The sequence below is a fragment of the Verticillium alfalfae genome, genomic scaffold (genome assembly GCF_000150825.1).
Source record: "Verticillium alfalfae VaMs.102 supercont1.16 genomic scaffold, whole genome shotgun sequence".
Taxonomy (NCBI): Eukaryota; Fungi; Ascomycota; class Sordariomycetes; order Glomerellales; family Plectosphaerellaceae; genus Verticillium; species Verticillium alfalfae.
The window spans coordinates 442,801-457,490 of NW_003315023.1; the positions used below are offsets into that span (position 1 = coordinate 442,801).

The window sequence follows — 14,690 nt, forward strand, 5'->3', positions numbered from 1 at the left end:
CCCACGTGTGACGTCGATGCCGAGCGGCACCAAGCCAGAAAGCCCGATAACGGTATCCTGCAGCACCTTGGCCTTGAGGTCGTCGAGTACCTCTCCGACGTCGGGCACCATGGACAAGTCGACGCCGTCATCGTATGACGCTTTGCGGGGCTTGTCGTGGGATGGTGCTTGCCTCGGGGGCGACTCCCTCCGAGAAGCACGGCGCGCGTCGTATATCTCGAAGAAATCGCCGTGGAGACGCGTCAAGTGCGACTGCAAGAACTGAAGCTCCTCGTCGTCATCGCGTAGAACCTGTCCACGGTGAATGGGTTCGTTGTCCTCTTCAAGTGCTGCCTTTTCTTTCTCTTCCTTTTCCTTATCAAGAACTTCTTGCATGTGCGCGAGGGGGCGATCCGTGATCTGATGCTCCAGCGAACGCTCTTGCTCTTCCGTCTGTTCGGCCTGAAGCTTTTTGTCGTTGCCGCTCGACATGCTGACGAGCTCGTCGAGCGCAGATGGTTTGGCCGGCGTTTGGGGTTGGGCTTGTTCGGGAGTGATGTTGGGTGACGCGATGGCGGCAGTTTTACCGTTTGGCACGTCGGCGGGTGCGGGAAGAATATCCCTCCGCTTAGGGAGAAAACTCGAGTTGATGTCGCCGATGCCCTTGAAGAAGTCATAGGGTACCACCTTGATGAGGTTCGGGCGGTTGCGCGGCCAGACGTCGGCGCGGTCGTCAATGATGACAACCATATTCGTGCTGACGGGGAAAAGGCGCTGAAGGCTCTTGGATGTGATGCTGCCGTTCTCGTCACGGCTGATGACGCGGTTGCCGAAAAGCTTCTGCTGGGGGTCAACAATCTTGGCAATGTTGAGAGCATAAGCGCGCGTGCCCATGGTGTAGACATGCAGCTCGTATAACTCTGCCACCCTCTCAAGAAACTCCCTGAGTCCTGGGCGCATCTTGATGTAGTACCAGCATCCCTGGGTGACACCGCGGGGGCCTTCGTCGTTTAGTTGGAACTTCTGGACGTCTTTGACAGCATCGTAATTTGGGTTCTCGGGGTCGTTCATCCACTCGCCCACGGTGGGTTCGATGCAGGCATGAATGATGGTCTGATCGAGATCGACGACGAGACTCAGCTTGCGCTGACGTAGCAGACGTCTTTGGGCATCGTGTTCGGCGCGAGCGGCCATGTCGTTGCTGACCATGAGTCCAGTCTGGTCGTGGGTCATGTTGACGGTAGCACGGTCTGTGTCGATCTGGTCGCTGGCCCAGTTGACCTCGGTCATGTCCTGACCGCAGACGGCGCAGAGGCCGTGGAATTGGATGGCATGGTCGCAAGGCTCTTCAACCTCCATGCAGGGCATATCGCGGACTATAACATCGCCCTCACGGAGGCGCCATCTCTCAAAGTTGCCATCGACCGGGCTGGCCCATTCGCTGATGGCGGTTTGTTCTTCCTGGTGAAGGTTATCGGAGAACTGGTCGCCGACTTCCTTCATGAACTTGAAAGAATATTCTAGGACGGGCTCCTGTTTCTTTATGGTGTCGCCTTTGGATTTGAGAAGCTTCGTGATAGTGATGGGATAGCGCAGGCGCGCGCCGAGAGACAGGAGTTTGCCCATTCTGGCGTGCGTTAGAAGCAGAAGCGCGTAAAAGAAAAGAGAAAGGTAGCTGCGTGCAAGGAAAAGCTGAATCGGCGTACTCAAGAGGCACCTCTAGTATTGGTTAAGATGGTCGATGATGCAGCCTCCAATCCCATGGCACCGAGGCGCGTCGTGACGAGAGTGGGGTGCCGCAGCTGGAGCAAGGCAAGACGCGGTCGTCAGGTCGTGCTAGCTATTTGTGTAACCGAATCAGTGATGGATTGGTATCGAAAAGGTTTCGAGCTCGTATAGGGACGTTGTTCAGCAGTGAAAACGTTGTAAGAGATGGCCCGTCGTAGGTAGCCACTCGTCGAGGAACTGGTGATGATGTCTCGGTCTGGGTCTGGACCGTCGAAGCTTTCGGGGGGGTTTAAATGTGACGGCGGAAGGGCGGAAGACGGCGGGACGGGTTACGGTGGGGGAGCTCAGTTGACGCTTGGGGGGCTCTCGCTCTAAAAGTGTTCGTCTGCTGAGCCACACTGACGCAGCTGCAAACGGAGACGGGCGGCGGTGGTACAATATTCCGTACGGTCTGTAGACGGCGCGGGTAGGTGGGGGCCCTGGTGGAGACTAGGTATATGGATGGGGGTACAAGAGGAAATTGGGACCAGGAAGAGAAAATCGGGGGACTGAAGTGAGCTTAAGTTCCCAAGGCGCGTCAAAGAAAATTTCCGATATGCGCGGGCCCGTACTATGCTCTTTGTGCCACGAGGTTTTGCTGTCTTTGATGGGTAAGAATGTCGGCTGGTGGCGTGTGGATGTGGGATGATGGAGTCAAAGTCGGGGTTGAAGCACGACGAGCAGAGGCAGCGTCAATTGGCGGCCGGACCCGGGTTACTATTGCCATTTGGGGGGGTGGGAAGCCCGGCCTTTTGTACCTGGCAGTGTCAGTGCCTGCTCCTTGCAGGCTGCGGCATTGGAGCTGGCGTCCAGTGTTGCTTGCCAGTGGGCAGTTTTAGTCGGTGGTGCGTGGATTTGGGGTCTTGGGTTCAAGCTGGTGGGGCGCATGATGCGGATGCAGGCGGGGGCTCGGGGCATCTCGGCTACGGCCCCTGGCAGATGCCTGGCAGCTGGGGCGATCACTCCAGTGGATCCATCGGCGCATGTCTGTTGCGCGACTGGTACCATGGGCCACCGTGAATGTGACTGCAATGGCCGCATCATGCGAAGCTTCAAAGCTGCACGTGTGGTGACACGACAGAAACACTGGAGATCAGCCGCTGTAGCTCGGTCTAGTCTTTTTATGGTCCGCAGATACCTAGCCATCTATACCATCTGTAATACCTTTAACTCTTTGAAGGTGGATATTGCATGCCAGTCACAGATGACTGCTTTAATACCCGCCATCACAAAGGGCAGTAGAGGTTCACACAAGTACAGTCTAGTTACAGGAAAGACTTGGGTTTGTTTCTTGAAATGAGTACAATATTTACACTCAGTTACTTACGTGGACTAGACACAGTTTCAGGAGTAAAAGCAGGCTTGTGTTGGTACAGAATGCCTAGAGACTTTATTTACAGAAGGTAATGAGCACCATTAAATGGTACATGTGTAGAAGAATAAAAGTTGATATAGTATCGTGCTGAATGTATTCGCCCGGAGTAGAGATGAAAGTGCCGGTATATCTGAAGCGGTTCGCGATTCCTCAGACTCGAACTCTTGACATTCATCTTGAACAAAGTAGATGAGTATCTTCAGCATTAAATAATTTCTACATTGCAGGACCCGAGTACTGACATGTAAAACTACGAAAATCCATTATTCAGATTAGGAGAAACTCTATAAACCACTTTTCAGCATTTCATTCCTCGTGCTCAGGCCGGTAGCAATCCCAGCCATACTCAGAGAGTAGCTTGCCTGCTTATTTTAGAGACGTGCATTCCGGCGTCACATCGAGAGCGAGCGAGACGCCACTTGCAAGCTTCTGGCCAGCAATGCGCTTCAATTGATTTTGGTTAAATATCTAAAGGAAACAGGACAAGTCTGGAAAAAGACTGCGAGGGGCGACCTCGCCCGTCCGCCGGCTGGTTGCCTGGCTGCTGGCCTCACGTGTTGGCGTCGTCTGACCGATCTATTCCAGTGTGCACGTCGCCTCACGCAATGGCCAGCCACATCAACGCATCCAACACGACTCAGCGCTCAGGTAGTCATCGTCGAGTCACATCTGCTAGATCGTCAATGTTGAGTCACAATTAATACGATGGGACACACAGTCAGTGCCGATTAACCAATGAACAGGTACAGCCTCAGGCAGCAGCACGCATGCAAGCAGGTACAATTACGAAGCACCGACACCTGCTGGACAGGCAGGAAAAGTTCATGAAACAGAAAAGTCATCATCATCATTACATCCATCGTACGAGGTATCCTAAGCCAGACCAGCCGCCCATCCACAACGCCAACCAATCCTACAACGACTAGGCACCTCACGCTACCTGCACGAGCTTGAATCCCTCGCCCACGACCCTTGCGATCTCCTCGTTCTTGTGCGGCAGCAGGCCTAGCGCGAATGCGACATCGTTCCACTGCCTCTCTGTGTCGCAGCGCGCCAGACGCGCCGCCAGTTTGTCGGCCAGCTGTCGCGCATGTTTGTCCTTCTCGACGAACCCGAGCAAGAAACGCACAATGCGACGGAAGCTTTCCTCGCCGAGGCCCTTCTCGGCGGACAGCAGGCTGAACATATCGACAAAGTGGTTGTAAACGGCATTGTCCTTGGTGCTGAGCTCGGTGAAGAACATGCGCGCCAGGTCGGCGATGCGTCTGTCCTCGTCTTCGAGACACTTTGCCATTTCGCCGAGCTGGCCCTTGACCTTGACCTGCCCTGCTAAGATGAGGAAGGTCAGAGTCATGAGACACGTACGCTTGACGGACTGGTCGCTGTCGGCAAGACGACGGTAAAGGAAGTCGGTGTTTTCGTCGATCAGGTGGTTGAAGCACACAGCCATGTCACCGAGCGCGATCACAGCGTTGGACCGGACCGTTGCGTCTGTGGACCGCTCCATGATGGTAATGAGGAGAGGGAGGTTTGCCTCGCAATACTCGGAGCTGACGCACATCAGCTTGGCCAGACACAGCGTAGCCGCCGCCTGGAGACCCTTGTCTGCGTATGTCGTGTTGTTGGCGCAAATTTCAGATACCAAGGGGCCAAACTGCGCCAGCAGAGCATTCGAGCCAAAGAGGAGCTCCCGCTCGCGAATATGCGCCATGGCTTCCGTGAAATCATCTTCCGTTGTTCCGCCGATGAGGTCCAGATCATCTGGCTCTTCTGTCTTGTCTTTCTTGGCGGCCGGGTCGGCCTTCGCAGTCTTATCCTTCTCAAGATCCTGCTTCCGACGCTTGAAATCAAGTTCGCAGAGTTCAAGATGCACAATTTGCTTGATGGCAACATGGCCAACGATGATTAGAAGTTGTGAAAAGACCGATGGCAGCATCCCGCTTTTTGGGCCTGCGCAAATACAGTCTGATTTCCGTCGGCATCGATTCCTTGGGTCATCGTTTGCGTCTCATCGCGTGAGCTCGGACGTGATTGTGGTGAGAACACCTGCCTTGTTTTCCTCCGAATGATGTCGGAACACAGGATGTCAGGGTGCTTCGAGATGGAATAAATGGCGTTGATAGCCTGCTCTGTCATGCCGTACCATTCTTTGCTTTCGGACGAAACCTCAGTGATAGCTGCGAGCTTACCCAAGACGGCGTGGTCATTCGGCAGGCGAGAGAACTTGATGAGTGAGTCTTTGGCCTGGCGCCCTGTCGGATTGATCCTGCGCAGCGCAATGCAAGTAAACTTGGCAAGCTGAAGGTCTGCCCTTCCGTGTGCACCCAGACCGGTACGAAGCATGGTTTCCATTTCGCCAACGACGATTTCTGGGTTGGCTGTCGCCAGCATGCCCAGCACAATGATGGCACCACGGCGTTGGGTCCGCGAAATCTCTCGCTTCTGAACACCATAGACTTGCCACAGTTTTGCAATGACGAAGTCGGGGAATGAGACCACCCTTCATCATAGTAGCCAGCAGCTGCTCGAGAGACGTGAGCTCGGCAGGGGAAGCGCCAAATGTCAGACTGATCATGTTGCGCGCAATGTAGTTGGCGGCGTCGTTGGGACTGAATGACTCAGGAGCTTCGAAAAAAAGCCTCTTATAACAGTCAATCAGATGAGTCTGCACACCCTTGCCTTCGTCGCTGTTGCCTTTGGTCCAGATGAGACGCAGCATCCTGCGGATGCCCACCTTGTTCTGCTCGATGTTGTAGGCGTCGCCGACCTCAAAGTAATCCATAGCCTCGATAACCTCGCTCTTGTTTCTGGAGCCGAGGAGCTGGCAAATAGTTCCGGTGGCCTCGTGGAGGACGTCAATGAACTTGAGAGCTTCGCTGTAGTATCTCTTGGTCAGGCCAAGCTTTTCAATAGCCTCTGATGTGGCAGCCTCTTCGCGTGCCTTCTGTACGGCAGCAAATCTCTCTTCATCCGTCATTGTTGGAGCGGGCTTCTTCTGTGGTGACTCCGGCACCTGCGTGGCGTCGTCCAGGAGCTCAGGGTCAACAGTCGTATTGGCGTTCTCACCGAGACCAGGCGCCCCCTCAGGTGGCTGTAGCGCATTCAGCTCCTCGTCAACCTTGTCGAGACGTGCCTGCCACTCCTTGCGAGACAGCTGTGCGCCGTGCATGACGGTGAAAGGGTGTGTCTTGATCAGCGCGCCGAGCAACTTGATGGCATTACGCCTGACGTTACTGCTCTTATCCTCAAGGCTGCGGCATGCTAGCTCGGCGGCCTTTTGCCTTCGCTTAGGGAACTTTTGCTCGAGGTCACAGATCTTGACGTACACCTGGATGGCGCGGCATCGGCAGTAGGGGTTGATGTCGAGAAAACGCTCCTCTAGGACATCAAAGAACGCATTGAGCTGTGACTTGTGGTTCTCGCCACGTTCCTCCTGACGGCTGAGATGCGCGACCATGTTGCCACAAACCTCAATGAGGGAGCAACGCAGGGTATAGGACTGGTCACTTTGTCAGTCGAGGCCACATGTTTGAGTAGAAGCTGCCATACCTCGCTATCGAGCTGCTTAGCCAGCATTGTCATTTGCTTAATCACCAGTCGCGGCGCCAACTCCGAGAGCTTAACTATGAATTGAGATACGGATTTGGGGCCCTTCGTGTCGTTGCTGTTGAACTCCTTGTTACTGAGCTCGCGCAAAATCTCGTCGGCCAGCTGAGGGTAGTCGTATGTCTCGGCAAGGATATGCAGGAACTCAGCCATGGGCTCTGAGAGGTGCTCGAAGTAGGTCAGGTTTTGCACAATGTTGATTTGCGCGGCTGTTCAGCGTCAGATTTCCAGTTTGGATCAGAATGTCGCGACTCGCATACCATATCCATGACCGTGATGCTTGACGCCATGCAGAGGACCTTGAAGGCGGGCAAGCCGAATGGACGTGGTTCTTGGACCCCCTGTTGGTTCTCAGCACGAGAATAGACTTGCCTTGTCCGAAGGCCCAAATAAAAGTGTCGGGCTCCGAAGTTGTTCAAGGAAATTCTTCGACAGTTTGGACCTGAGCCCCTTACACATTATGTCAAGGACGGGCTGTAGCTGTGCCGAAGAGTCCCAGACGGCCTCCTGGCCCTTGGGCGCGTTCTTCTTGGGCTTGCCGCGGCCGCGCGCGACGGGCTGAGCGGACGACTTCTCGGCGGCCTTTGTCTCGACGGCGGCAACGGTCCACTGCAGCAAGAAGCCGTAGACCTCGAGCAGGTGCTTGTGGTGGGCGAGGGTCTCCTGGTCGTCAGGAGACTCCAGGTCGTGAAGTATCGCGTCAGCCTCGGCGGCGAGGCCGGACATGACGAGATCGAAAAACTTGCTCAATGCATGAGTCGGTAGGTAGGAGGTATATCTGGAAAGATTGAATAGCTCAAAAACTGTATCATGCGAAGGGCGCCGGCCGGCGGCGGAGAAGAAGCGGAGGAGAAAGGGGTTCAGAAGAGGAGGGAAAGACAGATTGACTGGGGGAGGTGGGTGCACACTTTAAGAGGAACTGCAGCGAGTCCATGTACGAGGCGCGCGTGATGGCCTCAGGGTTCTCGGCGACGGCATCGACAATGGGGTTGAGGACAGGGTCGATGACCGCATTCGTCAGCGCGTCCGGCTCATTTTCGCAGTCAAAGAGGGCCCCGTCGGCCTCTGGCGTTGGGATCGAGGCCGGGTCGCTCATGTAGTGTTTCAGAGCCTCGTTGATATCGAACGTAATGGACTCCATGGCCATGGTCGGTGGTGAAGTGTGCCCCTTGGGCGGGGGGGGGGGAGGGGGGAGAAGAGAATAAGATGGTGTTGCAAAGAAAAGGCGCGGGGTGGGTGGTAGGTCGGTGTAGAAGAGAAAGGAATGAAGAAGCGAAGGACGGCAACTAGGCCAGCTTTGCGTGCTCGTTCTAGATGGCTTGGTTAGTTGTGGGATGGAGGAGGCCGGCCTTTCTTACCGGATGAGGTACTGAGGATTGTTGTGGTTGCACATCAGCGGCAGGCGGTGATGCGGCAGTGGATGCGCCTGGCAACGGCTGTTTTTGTTTTCTTCGACGCGCCCCCCGCATTGGCTGCTTCGCGCGCGCTCACTGCAGACACCATTGGAAAGCGCCCCACCAACCGTGAAGGACCCCTCCACTCCACACCGACTGTGGAATCGACTTTCGCCATGTGCTTGTCTGAAGGCTGACCAACTGCACGCACCGGAGCATTCCAAACCCTTTGATACCCTCTCTGATACCTTGTATCCTCAAAGTCAATTGCCCAACCACCACTTCTCTCCAAGTCACCATCTGCCTGCCGTAGTCTCTTCCCGCCGCCCTCCCCCCTCCAGTCGCACAGTCTCCTCGTCTCCGACATGACGGCCGTCCGGCGACGCGCTGGCGATGCCTTTGAGATACACGAGGATGTGCCACGCACGGAAGACACAGAAATGATGGCCGAGTCCGAACTCCGCACAGAGGAAGCGGTACCAGAAGAGGTTCCGGAAGAAGTCCCAGATGACAAATACGCCGATTCGGAATACCCAAGCGACGGCTCTTCTCTGACCTCAGAAGAACCAGAGGTCGACTCAGGCGTGCAACAAGAGATGGACAGGCTGCAAGAAGTATTTCCAGGCTTTCGAAACCAGTACCGACTGATCAAGCGCATTGGAGAGGGTGAGCTGGTTCCCTTGCCCCCCTTGACCCATTCTTGTGGACCTGGCTGACACCCCTTCGTAGGCACTTTTTCGACCGTCTACAAAGCCGAGGACTTGCTCTACGAAGAATACGACAATGATTGGGACGTGGACGGACACCATGACGACAGAGATCGCTACGGCAGGATGAAGGCGCGTGCAGGGCGCTTCGTTGCTGTCAAGAAGATTTACGTCACCTCGTCACCATCACGTATCTTTAACGAACTTGAGCTGCTGTACGACCTGCGCAACTCTCCGTCAGTGTGTCCCCTGATCACCGCGTTTCGCTCTACCGACCAGGTCCTTGCAGTTCTGCCCTACTTCCGCCACGAGGATTTTCGCGACTACTTCCGCCAGATGACGATCTCTGATATAGTCGTCTACATGCGCTCACTCTTCATGGCCCTTACCTTTGTGCACGAGAAACGAATTCTGCATCGCGACATCAAGCCAACCAATTTTCTCTACGACCCTTCCTCTCGCCGTGGTGTCCTCGTCGACTTTGGCCTTGCCGAGCGCGAGGGTGTCGATGCGAAACCCTGCCTCTGCCACGAACAGTCCGGTGTCCGGCGCAGTCGTCTGGTCAACAGCGTCGCGCACCTCAACGGCCCTCAGACGGGCTACCCCAAGAACGACACAAGACCCTCGCGTCGCGCCAATCGCGCAGGTACTCGTGGCTTCCGAGCCCCTGAGGTCCTGTTCAAGTGCACAGAGCAGACGACCAAGATTGATATCTGGAGTGCCGGTGTCATCCTACTCACGATCCTGAGCAAACGCTTTCCCTTCTTCAACAGCGCCGACGACGTCGAAGCCATGATTGAGATTGGCACCATGTTCGGCACCAAGAAGATGCGCGCCGCGGGAGCCCTGCACGGCTGTATGTTCGAGACGAACATTCCCACCATTGGCCTCAGTGGCTTCTCACTTGAAAAGCTCGTGCTGTGGTCTACGTGTCGGTCGCCCAACGATCGCGAAGGCGACCCCAGAGGCCAACCACTCAACGAGGAAGAGAAGATGGCTGTCAGTTTCCTGGAGAGGTGCATGGACTTGGATCCGGCAAAGAGAATCAGTGCTAATGATGCTCTGGATCACCCATTCTTGGCGGAGGGGCTTCCCTTGGTTCGCGAAGATGCTTATGATGAAATGGCTTTGGTGGAATCTTGATGGAGGAATGCATTTGAGACTATTTCAAGTTTGTACATCAGAGGCACGGCGTCAGGGGCATTATTAGACAGCGTAAGTCGTCACACTGACGGCAGGCACAGAAGCGGCCACCAATACATTAATCATGGTCATGCCCCGTTTTCAAGCCAACACCAGAGGGTGACATGAACATCGTAACGCTTGGAAAGCCAATTGAGCTGGAGAAGGGCGGGGGCCGTTGCAGAAGATCAACCCTTTTTCATTCGGTTTAACTCCGTGGAAAAATTCATGTCCCCATTCATGCAATGCGCGAGAAGCCATCCCAGGCCCCGGTTTTTGTCCTTGAAAATTTCCATTTCCACAACCGGCTTCTGAAAAGTGACAATGACAAGAAAAGGGGGCGGTTGTTGCTGGTTACTTCAGTAGTCCGCCGACCCGATTGGGAGCTGGCTTACGAAGACGCCGGCGTGCCGTTGCGTCTCGCGCTCCCACTACCCCGTGATATTGTCCGTCCGTGGTCCCCTTCCCTCCGCGCAGGCTTGTTTTACCTCCCACATCGGTTTTCCCTAGCCAATCGTAATTTATGCGACGAGCTCGACGACACCGCCGGCCTCGGTGATCTTCTTCTCAGCCTGCATCGTGTTAGTGTACTGCGGAGAGGTTCATGATGCAAAGCGACGGGGTTGGTACTGACCAGCTTGCTGACCCACCTGGCCTTGACGACGAGGGGGATCTCGGGGATACGGCCCTTGCCGAGCAGCTTGGAGTAGCCGAAGGGCAGGAGGTCGATGACGGGGATGACGTCCTTCTTCTCGCCCTTGATGTAGGCGTCACGCTGCTCGAGGGGAACGAGCGACCACAGCTTGTCGAGGTTGACGACGGGCTTCCAGAAGTGGCTTTGAGGGGGGTTAGCGGGGTCGTTGTGGAAGGGGTTTCGTCTCGTTCGATCGATGTGCTTCGGGGTTGGGGGCCGTCGGTGGCTCAGGACAAATCTTCCGCGTCCGGTTCCCAGCTCTTGCGCAGAGTGATGGCCAAAAGCCTATCCTCCTCTGATGTCTGCCTGCCTTGACCAATTTGTCCACCGCCCTTCCTCCAAAGCACATCGTTCGAGTCGAGATCGGGGTTCACGTACTTCTGCTGCTTGTGGAAGTAGCGCATACCAACCTTACCGAAGTAACCAGGGTGGTACTTGTCAAGGTTGGTACGGTGGTGGTGCTGACCACCGGCCATACCACGACCACCGGGATGCTTGCGGTGCTTGCCGACACGTCCGTGACCGGCGGACACGTGGCCGCGGCTGTGACATGAGTTAGTGATTGTTCATGGTGTTTTGCGTCTCTTCCTTCCTCGAAATGTCATCTCAGTCCCAGGTCTGGCGATCGTAGTCGGCGCTCCCCAAGCCTTGTTGATCGTGCGATGGCATTGTTGCGCTGCGCTTTTCTTCGTCGACCAGACCGGTTCCAATTCCGACGTCTCGAGTTCAGGGAATTCGAGGGACAACAACGTACTGCTTGCGGGTCTTCGAGAGGCGGGTAGGCATGGCGACGGTGTGTGATGAGTCGCACTGCTGTGGTTAGTGAAGTCTCGTCGATGTTTTTCGTGGTCGCTGCGAAGATTTCAGAACCTGATGGCAGAGGCGGGCGTGGGCAATCGGCTGGGTGGGGCGCTAACCGTGTTGGGCGATTTGGTGGAAAGGGCAGGCAGCCCTAAGTTATTGCAAGCTTGGGTCACCTGATTTTATTTTCAGGACAATGCTAGGCGTTGATGTATGACTCAGCAGGCCCATCTTCAGTGGGACGTTGGTGTGACTGCTGCTCCACCGAAGCTTCACCGTCGACTTCCGTGAGGAGAGGTCTACCAGGTTTGACTTTGCCACAGCGAATGGCAGTGCTGTGGAGGCGATATACCGGTCTCCAGCTCCAAGTCGGACCAAGCTAAGATAGAACAACGAGGTGCCTCGTTATTCGATCCATGCAGTCACTCCCTCCCCGAATGGCACCATGGAACCCCTCGACGAGGTCACCGACTTCAACCACCCATACACTCCGTACGATGTACAAACACAATTCATGACAGAAGCCTATAAGGTGCTTCAGACTGGGAATGGGCAGATTGGAATCCTTGAGAGCCCCACTGGCACGGTAGGTCAATCTCGGTGAACCATATACAAGGCGCTCATTATCGCAGGGCAAGTCTCTCTCCCTCATATGTGCTGCGCTCACCTGGCTACGAAACCATAAATCGCACGAGAACGAGCTGTCTCTCGGATCTACAGATGTTAACCTCGAGGATGAGCCTGATTGGATCATTGAACAAACCCTCAAACGAAAAAGAGATGACATCTCCAAGAAATGGAAGCAGCGTGAACAGCGCCTTGAGCAAATCCGTGTCAAGGAGAAAGCTCGCGAGGCACGCAGCGCCAAGCGGCGCCGCATTGATGATGGCAACCAGAAGAAAGTTCGCAAAAATCCTGAAGACGAAGAAGCAGAATGGTTGCTGGATGATGCAGACGAACCTACCTCGCAGAGCGATGCTCTGTCGGGCCTTGGCAAAGAGACACTAGAAATTCTATCTCGATACGGCCTTGGAGGACTGAAGCGTGACAAAGAAGACGAGGAGATACTCGAGGATGGTGTAAAGGTGTGCTTGCGCTGTCTTAATTGGAACGACATAAGGACTGCTGGTAACGTTATTAGATATTTTACACATCAAGAACGCATTCGCAGCTCTCGCAATTCGTTGCCGAACTCCGTCGACCGTCCTTCCCGTCGTCTATGCCATCGTCGCTCGTGTCGGGTGAACATGGAGCGGCTGTTCAGGCTACCCAAGAACCAGTCAAGCATCTCCCATTATCATCACGACAAAAATTATGCATCAATCCAGCTGTCTCGCGCCTCAAGACGCAGTCGGCCATCAACGACCGGTGTGCTGAGCTGCAGCAACCAAAATCGAAAAACAAGTGCCCGTATATGCCGAAAGAGGAAAATTTGAATAAGACATATCAGTTCCGGGACACAGCCCACGCAACCTTACCCGACATTGAAGACCTGTTTCATCTTGGCAAGTCCCTAGAAGTGTGCCCTTACTACGCCTCACCCACAGCGATCGCTGGCACGGAGATCATCACACTGCCGTACCCTCTGCTTCTGCAAAAGACCGCGCGTGATGCATTAGGCATTAAGCTTGAAGGCAATATTGTCATTGTCGATGAAGCTCATAACATCATGGATGCGATCGCCAATGTGTATGCATCTGAAATCCGACTGGGTGAGCTGAAGAGGGCACGACAGATGCTTGGTGTCTACGTCAAGAGGTTTGGGAAGAAGCTTAAGGGCGAAAATCGCGTCATGGTCGGCCAGGTAGGTCGTGTAGTGGATGGATTGAGTGGTTGGATGAGCGGCGCCCTTCGACTCAAGGTATGTTCGCCATGCCATACCGAACACACGCTTGCTAATAGCCACAGTCCGAACAGGGCATTGTCGACGCCAAAGAACTCCTGCGCTCTAAAGGCATCGACCAAATCAACCTCTTCAAACTCATCCAGTACATCCAAACTTCCAAGCTCGCCTACAAGATCGAGAGCTACGTGGCGTATGTCGAGGAGGATGACTCGAACAAAGCCGCCCCTCGATCTTCCACGCCTGTTCTTCATACGTTCGTGTCATTCCTCGTTTCCCTCACAAATTTGAGCTCCGAAGGCCGCATATTCTACCAAAAGCTGCCAGGTGCAGCTCCAGATATCCAGCTCTCCTACCTTCTCTTGTCACCAACGCATGCCTTCTCCTCGATCGCCACCAGTGCGCGCGCTGTCATACTCGCTGGCGGTACCATGTCACCGTTCGACGACTATCGCGCGCACCTTTTCCCATACCTGCCCGAGCCAAAGCTCACGACCCTCAGCTGCGGCCACGTTATTCCGCCATCAAACCTCTGCGTCCGAACACTGGCTGCTTCGCGAGCTGGCGACCCAAACTCGACATTTGAGTTCAGCTTTCAACGCCGCGGTGATAAAGGGATGGTCAATCAGCTGGGCCTCGCGATTCTCAACATGTGTGCTGTCGTGCCAGACGGCATTGTCGTATTCTTTCCCAGCTATGGATACCTAGACGAGGTCGTTGCTGCATGGGAGACGACTGCCGCCGGCGAATCGACGCCCATCTGGACCCGTATGCAGCAGCGTAAGGCCATTTTCAAAGAATCCAAGGGGTGCTCCAGCGAAGAAGTGCTCGCATTGTACAGCGAGGCCATCTTAGGCGACGGCACCAGTAATGCAGCAAAGCCACGTGGGGCCCTGCTTCTGAGTGTTGTTGGCGGCAAGATGAGTGAAGGCATCAATTTCTCCGACCGTCTCGGCCGCGCTGTCATGGTTGTTGGCCTGCCGTACCCGAACATGCACTCGCCGGAATGGAAGGCCAAGACGGAATATGTCGAGATGACAGTATTGAAGCGGGCACTGGAGGCGGAGCCAGGGGTGGACCGAGCAAAGGCACAGACGGCGGCGAAGCAGGCGGCGAGGGACTTTTACGAGAACGCATGCATGAGGGCCGTCAATCAGAGCATTGGTCGGGCTATCCGTCATCGCGGAGATTATGCTGCCATTATATTGTGTGACCGCCGTTACGGCACAGAGAGGATCAAGGGGAAGCTACCTGGCTGGATTCAAGGGGGGATCCAAGGAGATGGGCAGGAGAGTGGGTTGCCGCAGCTCATGGGTGCTTTGAGCGGCTTCTTCAGGGGTAA

General features: G+C 55.1%; 5 protein-coding genes across 5 annotated transcripts in view; 2 read left to right on the top strand and 3 right to left on the bottom strand.

Moving 5' to 3' along the window:
• Positions 1–1,605, bottom strand: part of VDBG_09811 (RNA polymerase II subunit A C-terminal domain phosphatase) — a gene marked incomplete at both ends in the record, with an annotated part of 2,456 nt that extends 851 nt beyond the window's left edge. Inside the window, one exon of the mRNA XM_003000045.1 lies at positions 13–1,605. Within this exon, the coding sequence (XP_003000091.1) occupies positions 13–1,605 (1,593 nt within the window). The remainder of the gene's footprint in view (positions 1–12) is intronic.
• Positions 1,606–4,052: 2,447 nt separating this feature from the next.
• On the bottom strand, positions 4,053–7,453 carry VDBG_09812 (condensin complex subunit 1; the record flags this gene model as incomplete). Its single annotated transcript, XM_003000046.1, has 4 exons — positions 4,053–4,961; positions 5,346–6,620; positions 6,671–6,936; positions 7,183–7,453. The coding sequence occupies 4 exons, from the start codon at positions 7,451–7,453 to the stop codon at positions 4,053–4,055; spliced, it is 2,721 nt and encodes a 906-aa protein (XP_003000092.1).
• Positions 7,454–8,486: 1,033 nt separating this feature from the next.
• Positions 8,487–9,971, top strand: VDBG_09813 (cell division control protein; the record flags this gene model as incomplete). The annotated part of the gene is made up of 2 exons (XM_003000047.1): positions 8,487–8,787; positions 8,851–9,971. 2 exons carry the CDS (start codon positions 8,487–8,489, stop codon positions 9,969–9,971), a joined length of 1,422 nt encoding a protein of 473 aa, XP_003000093.1.
• Positions 9,972–10,531: 560 nt separating this feature from the next.
• On the bottom strand, positions 10,532–11,490 carry VDBG_09814 (60S ribosomal protein L28; the record flags this gene model as incomplete). The annotated part of the gene is made up of 4 exons (XM_003000048.1): positions 10,532–10,582; positions 10,645–10,846; positions 11,083–11,247; positions 11,459–11,490. 4 exons carry the CDS (start codon positions 11,488–11,490, stop codon positions 10,532–10,534), a joined length of 450 nt encoding a protein of 149 aa, XP_003000094.1.
• Positions 11,491–11,814: 324 nt separating this feature from the next.
• VDBG_09815 (DEAD_2 domain-containing protein) lies at positions 11,815–12,685 on the top strand (the record flags this gene model as incomplete). The annotated part of the gene is made up of 2 exons (XM_003000049.1): positions 11,815–12,091; positions 12,138–12,685. 2 exons carry the CDS (start codon positions 12,054–12,056, stop codon positions 12,511–12,513), a joined length of 414 nt encoding a protein of 137 aa, XP_003000095.1.
• Between the last annotated feature and the right edge of the window lie 2,005 nt (positions 12,686–14,690).